The 10,237-nt window shown below is 41.4% G+C and overlaps 1 protein-coding gene across 1 annotated transcript in view; it reads left to right on the top strand.

Moving 5' to 3' along the window:
• LOC103152713 (calcium-dependent secretion activator 2-like) overlaps window positions 1-10,237 on the top strand; it is a 220,452-nt gene that overhangs the window by 201,364 nt on the left and 8,851 nt on the right. The window contains exons 27-28 of the mRNA XM_016661313.1: window positions 2,654-2,755; window positions 4,009-4,116. Of these exons, the coding sequence (XP_016516799.1) occupies window positions 2,654-2,755; window positions 4,009-4,116 (210 nt within the window). The remainder of the gene's footprint in view (window positions 1-2,653; window positions 2,756-4,008; window positions 4,117-10,237) is intronic.

Genomic DNA, 10,237 nt, shown 5'->3' on the forward strand with positions numbered 1-10,237 from the left:
ACATCAGACATCTCAGTCCAGAAATGTGCAGTTCTAGGCACAGCCAAGATACTGGAGGAACCCTCAAGCTCCCAGGCCTCTGGTAGAGAGAGAGAGAGAGAGAGAGAGAGAGAGAGAGAGAGAGAGAGACCACCCGCAGAGTGTGAGAAGGGAATTATTAAATAGGGTGGATAGGCTCAATGTTTTGGGCACTTATTTAGTGAAACTTTATGTCTTGTCATTTTTATGATTATGACTTATATATAATGAAAACTCAAAATTTAGTGTGTCAAATAATTTTAAAAATTGCTTGAGTGCAATAAAAAAGATTGTTTTAAACTGGAATGTTAGCTTCTGAAAATTATGTAGATTTCTGGATCCTCCTGCATGAATTACTGCATCAATGCGCCGCAGCACAGAGGAGATCAGCCTGTGACACTAGGTGTAATGGAAGCCCAGATTGCATAAACGACGCCCTTCAGGTCATCTGCTTTGTTGGGTCAGGTGTGTCTCATCCTTCACCTAGCAAAACTCCAGATATTCTGTAGGGGGCTCAGGGCACTCAGGCACAGGAGTGAATGTTGCAAGTCAAAGACTCAATGCTCTGCTGGGTTTTACTTTGAATAATTAATTGAGCATAATTCATTATTTGATAACTAGAATCAATTGTAATGTGTGTGGTTGATATAAAATGTGTTTTTAAAGTTCCTTGAGATGACATTTGTCAAGAAATGGTACATAAATAAACTGAATTGAATTGAATTGGCACCTTTGGCTGTGTAGGTGTTGCAACCTCCTAAACAACAAAGATGTTATCTGACACAGAGATTAGCAAAATAAAAATGAATAATAACAACAGAACAGTGCGTCAGGGTATGTAAGTTTTATTTTAAAAAAATGCTTTTGACATATTTGCTAAAACTGTCACAATGTTGTGATGGTATAATATGAGATATACAATCTGTGAAAAAATTGATCTCCTCTGCCTTCTCCCAGTGCTATCTACAGAAATATACAACCGTCAGAAACAACCAATCAGAGTGCTGTCAGTCACTCTTGTGTACAGCTCACACCCTCACTACAATGGAGCCTGTCAGGACTGTTAAGACTAATTAGCATGCCCACCGATGACGATGGATAAAAAATTTTCCTGGAACATTAAGTTATTTTTCTGCAACTAGCACTGTGAGCAGTGAGTACATGAGATTGAGAGACAGCGCGAAGACCCTCCTCCTGGCTCTGATTGGTTTATTGGTCAGGAGCGGTGCATTTTGTTCAGGGAAGAGATCAATCTTTTCACAGATTATCTGTCTAATAAACTATTGTGACATGGTGACAGTTTTAACAAATATGTAAAAGCTTATTTACAACACTTTTCTGAAGTTACAAGCCACAACTTTGTCAATAAAAATAGGTACTTATTTAACAATTATGCCAATCCAGCAAATTACACAACAAAAAATAAGGTAAACTTTATGCTCCACAGTCTCCAAGTCCAAAACAACAAACAAAAAACTCCCTTCTAACTAAAAAACTAAAACACAGCTCCATCTACAATAAAACAACAAAAAAACGTACAGTGCCTGATCTTCATATCAAACCACAAGACATGAGAAAAATAGAGTGGAACAGAAATGGCAGATAATTCCTACTGACTCCCACTGTAAACTGACACACTTGCCTCTTACATGTTCAAAAAGAAATCATAGCAAGCTGCTCAAGTCTATAAGCAGTTCCAGACAAGATCACTGCAGCTCAAGGCCCAGGGAAGAGGGGACTGGCTCTTTGAGAGGACTGAAGAACTGCAGCACATCTCACCTGTCACAGTCAGGCAAACCTGCTACAAAGAATTAGAACAAACTCTCACATGAGGGGAGCTGATGAAGGTCAGGGACTTTAACAGTAGGCAGGTGCCAAGTTCTGCTGCAAAGTGAAATCAGCATTTCAATAAAGCTTGTCAAAAATAGCAAGCACAAAAAGCTCTAAAATTTCCTTCTGGATGACTGTTTTGACTGTGGACTTTAGAAGACACAGTGGACTGACACCAGCACAGTGTACCGCAGTGTGTGTGTGCGGGAGGGATGGGGTGTGGGGGTGAAGTATCTTGGGGGTCTAATTGTTTACATGTTTGCTATGTGTCTCAATGGGGTAATGAGCAGTAAAGGAGCTACAGTGAGGTCAAGTGTGTTACACTACAGCAGTGTTTGTCTGCCTTCAGTTGACAGATCATTAGCTGGTAACTGGAAGTGATCGGGATGAAATACCAAACATTTACTCTTTACTTTCACCTTATGTTAAAGTTCAGTCCTGCATTTTGACTAAAAATGTATATTTTTTGGGCATATGCCCAAAAAACCCACAATTTCATCGCTGAATGACTACTGCCCTGTTGCACTCAGTCCTATAATGATTAAATGTTTCGAGGGGCTGGTGAAGGATCACATCATCTCAAAACTTCCCTCCTCATTTCATCTGCTCCAGTTTGCCTACCGCTCCAACAGCTGTTTCCTCAACACTGCACTTGAGCCTGAAACACTTAGAGGAGAAGAATACTCGTGTGAATGCTGTCACTAGCTCTCCTTGGGTTCAACACTCCCCTGTGTAACTGGCTGCTGGATTTTCTCACACAGACCTCAATCTGAGCCCACTGCTCTTCACCCTGATGACCCTTTAGTGTCAAGCCAGGTTCAGTACGAACCACGTCATTAAGTATGTGGACGATACGACAGTGGTGGGTCTCATCAGGGACAACAATGTTCTAGCCTACAGAGAGGAGGTGAAACATCTGGTGGACTGGTGTGATGCAAACCATCTAATCCTGAATGCCAACAAAAGAAATTGTTGACTTCAGGAAAAATCAGCCAAATCACACACCCCTCCTCATCAATGATGCTGCAGTGGAACAGGTCAGGAACATTAAATTGCTGGGGATACAGATCACTGACACTTTGACCTGGTCCCTCCAAACCTCTGATCTGGTAAAGAAAGCTCAGCAACATCTTACACTCTTTATTTTGGATAAGAGCAAACCTCCCTCCTTCCATCCTCACCACTTTCTACAAAGGGACAATAGAGAACAAACTGACCTGCAGCATCTCTGTCTGGTTTGGAGAATGTAACACCTCTGACTGGCAACATGTGGAGAGAGTGGTGAGGACAGCTGAGAGAATCAGGAATGAGCTTCCTTCCATCCTTGACAGCTCCCAGTCGCTGCCTGTCCGAGGCTCGGCCAATCAAAGACCCTTCAACCCTCACTATGGTTTGTTCTCTCTGCTGCCTTCTGGGAAAAGGTTCAGCAGCTTCAAATGCAGAACAACCAGATTCCACAACAGCTTCATCAATCATGCCATTAGACTACTAAACTCCAATTAATTTAATATTTTATTATATTTATATTATAAATATATTGCATATCTTTATAATATAATAAATTTATTATGTATTTATATAACCTGCTGTGTTGGCAGGTTTCTCTGTTTTCATTGCTGCATTTTGTTATTGGAGTCTTGTGATAAAATTTCTTTCAATATGTATATTTTTAAATGCACAATTGAATAAGATTAAATATGTATGTCTAAAAATAAGAGAACATTAAAAAGCTATATTTCTTGACTGTCTCAATATGCTGCTAAACAGCACTTTTTGCATAAATTGGATGAGACCCCCATGATGTCACATTGTAGTTCACCCACCATTTGAACACATCGTTTTAACATTAAACCATCTGCATTGACAGAGACATTGTGATGACCATATGACTGGAAGATTCTGTTGGTGGCCATGTTTAGGTCTAAAGACCAACACATGGCCTCACCATGTGCTGTGTAAAGCTGTGTTGGCAGGTTTCTCTGTTTTCATTGCTGCATGTTTAACAAACTTCTCTCTAATTTCTAAGCTTACTGGCTCACATTGAGTGTGCAAGTCATTATAGATTAATGTAATAGCCCAGCTGCATCAAATATTTCCAATATTACACAAGTTGTTGCTGTGAATTTCTGATAAGACTTCTAATTTCTTTGTGCTCTCTAGAAACCAGGAATGGATCTGGCGGACACCTACATTATCTTTGTTCGGCAGAACCAGGACATCGTTCGAGATCATATCAACGACGAGGTCTGCATTGAGAAGGTCTTTGATGTGAGTTCTTAGCATTACAGAAAAATAATCGAATGTATTCTGATTATGTTTTGTTTTAAAACAAAATGATTTTGAACCATTCTTTTTGTCTTACATCTTGCTGTTCTGATATTGCTTACAATATTCCTTTTGGATTTAATTAATGAACAGAAACAACTAAGGTCTGGCAGCAACAACTGCAACCAAGTGTTTGTGACAATGTGCAGTGAGTCTTTTCCAAGCATCTTTACAGATTTTTTCTAATTCAGCCACATTGGAGGGTTTCCAGTATGAATGACCCATTCAAGGTCATGCCACAGCATCTCAGCAAGATTAAGGTCTGGACTTTGACTAGGCCACTTCAAAGTCTGTGTGTTGTTTTCCTTTAGCCAATCAGAGATGGATTTGCTGTTGTGTTCTGGATCACTGTCCTGCTGCAAAACCTAAGTTGGTTTCAGGTTGAGGTCACCAACAGATGGGTGGACGTTCTCCATCAGGATGTTTTGGTCAACAGCAGAAGTCATGGTTCCATTTAGCTTCCAGGTCCTGAAGCAGCAAAACAGCCCCAGACAATCACACTGCCACCATCATGTTTTCCTGGTGGTATGATGATTTTTTCTGAAATCATCATACCAACTTTTACTTTTACACCAGATGTAACAGAATACACACTGTCTAAAGAGTTCAACTTCTCTCTCATCAGTCCACACAATGCTTTCCTAAAGTGTTTGGGATCATCAAGATGAGTTCTGAAAAAACAAAGTACAGTCTTAATGTTCTTTTTGCTCAGCTGTGGTTTTCACCTTGGAACTCTGCTATGCATGTCCTTTTTGCTCCATGTCTCTTTTTTATGGTGCCCTCAGGCATGACCTTACTTGAGGGAAGTGAGGCCTACAGTTCTTGGATGACATTATGCTGTCTTTCTTGGTGTGATGTTGGTCAGTTGTCCACTCCTGGGAATCTCCACCATTGTTCCATGTTTCCACCATGTGTGGATAACGGCTCTCACTGTGGCTCACTGGAGTCCCTGAGCTAGAAAATGGCTTTGTAATCCTTTCTGGACTGATAGGTCTCAGTTACTTTCTCTCATTTGTTCCTGAATTTCTTTGAAGGTCAGCATAATATCTAGCTTTTGAGGATCTTTTGGTGTCCTTCAGTTCGTCAGGCAGGTCCAGAGTAAGTGATGTCTTGACTGAGAACAGGAGTGCCAGTAATCAGGCTGCAGACAGTGAACTCAGATGTGATAGATTACAATTACGTTTTAAGACTTCATTATGTGTTTACTTTTGTTGTCTTTTACTAATAATTAAATTGGTGTGACATTGTGAAAAACATAGGAAGTCAGGAAAAGTGAAAACTGTTTCACTCCACTGTAATTCTCAACCAGCCGCTTGAGAGCAAAGACTAAGTTCCCAACAGTTCATCAGGAGGAAAATGAAGCCAGCTCTGATGTTTCAGTTCACCTGCTGAGCTACAGCTGTCCCACCATGAGGACTCTGGATACCTAATACATCTAGCAAAGATCTGTTGTCTATGGACTGTGCCGTGTAAACTCTGTTCAATCAGCTTACTTCATCACAGTTCCTGCTGGTGGAAGAGATCATTTCTGCATTAAAGTGGAATGGCTCCAAATGTGACCGTCTCTAACACATGAATCTGCTTTGATCTAGTCCATCCACTGGCTGGATGTTTAGCTGGTTCTCCTGCTGGAAGCTGAACCCCCTCAGGTCTTCTGCCCCAGGATTAATTATCTCCATCCATCCACCATCTCATTAACTTCAACCTGCTTCTCTGTCCCAGCTAGAGGAAATCATTCTCACAGAATGATGCTCTGGTTTGTTTGTAGGCCAAAGTATTTCATTTTGATCTGTTTTGAGTAGAGCACCTTTTTACACTTTTTCTCTATCTTGTACTCAGCAAACTGCAACAGGATTTCTTCTGTATTTTTCTTGTTCCTCTTCCATTTACCACACTCCCCTTGGCTGCTTCAGGAGAGATTACTGGTCTCTTTGTCCATCCTGTCAGTCCAGGTGGACGTCCATCCAGCTGCACTGAGACTGAGAATCATTTAATTGTTGAAATATATTGACTAAAAATGTGAAGTGTTTTGGTAATTGGTTGCTCTGAACTTTATTTAGTGGAGTGATGTGAAATGTGACTAGATGTAATTGATTGCCAAGTTAAAACAACTTGTATCATTTTTCTTCCACTCTTCTTTGTTTTGGTTTATCAAAAAAACCAACATCTAAGTTTGTTCTTATTGTGTGACAAAATGTGAGAGTTCAGTGCATCCAAATACATTCTTTTGTAAGGCACTATGTGACTTTGGGCAACATATTCAACAAAGAAACCCGACCTGTCAGGATTCAGGAGCAAATCAAGCCTCAACCTCTACATTCATACACATGGTTTATATCCACTCACTACCAGATCCTGTTGTTTCTTATAACTGGCAGTGTGATTTGATAATATTTAGTTATTCTTGACATAATTCTCTAAAGCAACTGACAGTCAGGTGTTTTTACTGTTTGATTCTCCACTCTCAGAGCAGCAGGAGGTCTCTGTGATACTGAAAACAGTGTCTGCTTCTATTGACCTGTTTATCACTTAGGAACACTGAGAGCATTTGGCTCGCTCTGCTGGAGCCAAAAACCCTTTTACACCTCATCCTATCCATCCGTCTCCCATCTCTCTCTCCCATGCTGGCTGTTGTATTCACCGGCTGCTTCCACCTGCAAGATTCAGATTTGTAAGAATATTCTAGCAGGCAGTTTCCTAACACGCCTCAGCTCCCCGTTGGAGTGAATGCAGTGATTTAGGCATGGCAGTTCAGGACTTGGTACACATTAGCAGCACGAAGCAGAGCGATGGATTTCTGCCACCCGTTGGCTCCTCTGAGGGTTCAGAGTGAGCCTCAAGCTGCACTGTGCTGATGTATGTGTGTGTGTGTGTGTGTGTGTGTGTGTGTGTGTGTGTGTGTGTGTGTGTGCATTTGAGGGAAGGGGATAGAGGAGAATGAGTCTAATGGAGCTCAGAAGCGCCCAGTCATGCACTGAGGAGGAGGTGACAGCAGGGCCTTGAAGTGTCTAAGCTAAGTCCTTCAATATGAATGCAACACACACACACGCGCGCGCACACACACACACACACACACACACACACACACACACGTGCATCTTCTGTGCAACAATAGAAGCAAATGTAACGTTTGACAGCAGCATCAGGCCCCTCAACAGGAGTGTTTTGAGTGTGGAATTGTCCTGTTTATGGGCCTCTCTGCAAGTCAATCAAATTCATTTACTTTACAGCCTCTCCTCTTTCTTCATCGATGAAAGCAGACAAGCCATGGTAGGAGCATGAAAGATGTGTAGAACAAACACACACTGAGCATTAAGGATATTTGTGTGCTTGTGTACGTGAGAGTTGTAGACATCCTCCTCCCTTCCACACACACACCCATGGATCAGTAACAAATTATTATAAGTTATACCTATTAGAAATAAGTCAACCAATAACACAATTCAATGGACTGAGTCATGACTGTGCTGACTTTGGGTGTGGCCCAGGTTATGGTGCCATACTGGCAGGTATGAATATTTCACAAATAGCAGAAGAAAAAGCCTTGAACATTTAAACTGGGGGAGTTTAATTATGAAATATTAAACTCCCCCAGATCACTTCTGGCCTGTTGAGTGGTTCACTGATGCTTTCCGTTCTTTTTTTTTTTTTTCGATAACTGGCTATAATGAGATTTTTCAGCCAATTATTATTTCGTCCTCCTCTGAACTTGTGAACTCGTAATAGTCGTTCCTCTCTGCCATGATTGCTGTGTTTACTAAGCTGAGTCACCGTGATGTTACTTTTTCTGGGGAGCATGGGGTTTGTGAAGCAGATGGGCTACAGCAGCAGAAAACCACCTGATACCACTCATGTACCATACTTTGGGGGACTTAGTACTAAACACCACAGCCTACCTGAGTACTGTTGCAGACCCATCTGTACCCATATTCTGATGGCTACTACTTCCTAACCATGAAAATCAGTATTTGTAATCTTTTGATCACTTTTGTATCCATATTTTTATCGAACCAATACGTATTGGTATGGCAAATTCACACCATGGATGTCCAATTGACAAGTCTGCAGCAATTAGATGATACTATTTAATCAAGCAGCTTTTTAATGGCCATAGTTGGCACAACATGTGCCCAAAGAGAGGCTGGGAAGTGTATGCATGAAGCTATGAAACCTCTGAGAAATGACTTGAGTTGATGTTAAAGCTACTTTGCAGGCTGTGGACCCAGCTCAGTACTGTATTACTGCCAGCAGCACTAGCCAGCTATCTTCTGTTGTAGCCAACTGGCCAGGCGCAAAAATCATCATCAAAATCATCAACATCAGCTCCTCCCTGACAGCTTGGTGGGAGGTTCTAAAAAGGATAGCCTTCACTAATCCCATGCAGATGTACACCCATCTGGAACAACTCTGACATCCTACAACACAATGCTATGATAAACTTCCCAAGTTGAAAGTGTAAAGGACTCAGATACCTGGAACATACACTGTATTGCCAAAAGTATTTGCTTGTGCATCAGGTTGCAGATGGAGACGTGTGATTCGTCAATCCAGAGAACGCCTCCACTGCTCTAGAGTCCAGTGATGGTGTACTTTACACCACTGCATCCCACGCTTTGCATTGAACTTGGTGACGTTTGGCTTTGATAGAGCTGCTCCACCATGGAAACACAGGCTATGTCGAGTGGGGCCTATGGGCAGGGTTAGCTTTTGGGCGGAGAACCTCTCCTGTTTGGGGAGGGGGGGTGCCCTGGTGGAGAGAATATGTCTCTCCACTGGGAAGACACTCTCTCTGCATATGTTCAGGGGCATGTGTTTGATATTTGCGTCTTGTTTGGGGGTGGTCTTTGGGAGAACCCATGTGAACATTCTTTGGGGTGGGAATTTCATGGAATTGTGATTTAAGTTCTTTGAGGGGTTGAGACTGCTTCATCCTAGTCCAGCTCTGGTTTCCTGGCTCATTGACAGTGTAAACATCTTTTCATCTTCTCAGGGCCTCCACCAAATGTGAGGCCTTTTGCCTATCCCCCTGACCAGTGGCTGGTGCCTCTGCCCCCCAGTGTGTCCAAAAAAAGGGGCTAGCTTGGGTGGTTCCCCCAGGACTTTCTTCTATTGGTGTGGGGTGCAGCTTTCCCTGGGACAACCAGGGTGGTTCTCATGGGTTCCCCTGCTCTGCTCTTTGGATGTCAGTTCTCTTTCTTTTTTTTCCTTTTTTAACAGTATGTTTATAAGCCATTCATATTAAGACTAGCAGCCTATCACAAAGATAAAACTTTGCAATTGATGAACTGACATGTAGCTTTTTTGTGTCCCAGTTCACATTGATTCTGCTTTAACGTCTGCCACCCATGGTACAAGCAAATTGGCAGTGGTGGAGAAAGTACTCAAAACATGTACTTAAGTAAAGGTACAAATACACAGACAAAAATGTACTCAAGTAAAGGTAAAAGTACCACATTAACATTTTTACTTGAATAAAAGTAAAAATGTACTGGCTTTTAAAAAACTTAACCCTTGTGCGTGCAAGGACTGAGGCAAACGTAGAGGACTGTGGAAAATGATACAAGTTTTACGTGTGTGGGGTCAGTTGGACCTCATTTGTGGACACAAGGATTAAGTATTAAAAGTAAAAGTACTTTCTGAATGCACTAACTAATCACTAATACAATATAATTAAGAGTACCTATCATATTTAATTTTAATACATCAATAATGTGCCATTTTAATGAACAATGCCATACATAAAGTATGTTTTTATTGTGTTTACTCTCTGTAACACAGTTTAGACTTAGATATGTGATTCTATGCATCATAATTTCAGGGATGGAAACATCTTGTCTCCTGTCCTAACATAGCATGAACTTCACTGTTTTTTTGCCACAAGTGAAATTTATTTTGAAAGTGTTAAGGAGAAATAATATCTAAATTAATTAACTTTGGAAAAAGTTTGGCTCTCTCTTCCTCTGGATCCCAGGTCCTCTCGGCGGGCCACGTGTGGCCACAAGGAAAACAACAATGCGCGTTGTCACAGAATTACAGAGTTTAATCCAATATAAGACAATGTATA

The sequence above is a fragment of the Poecilia formosa genome, unplaced genomic scaffold (assembly GCF_000485575.1).
Source record: "Poecilia formosa unplaced genomic scaffold, Poecilia_formosa-5.1.2 Scaffold323, whole genome shotgun sequence".
NCBI lineage: Eukaryota > Metazoa > Chordata > Actinopteri > Cyprinodontiformes > Poeciliidae > Poecilia > Poecilia formosa.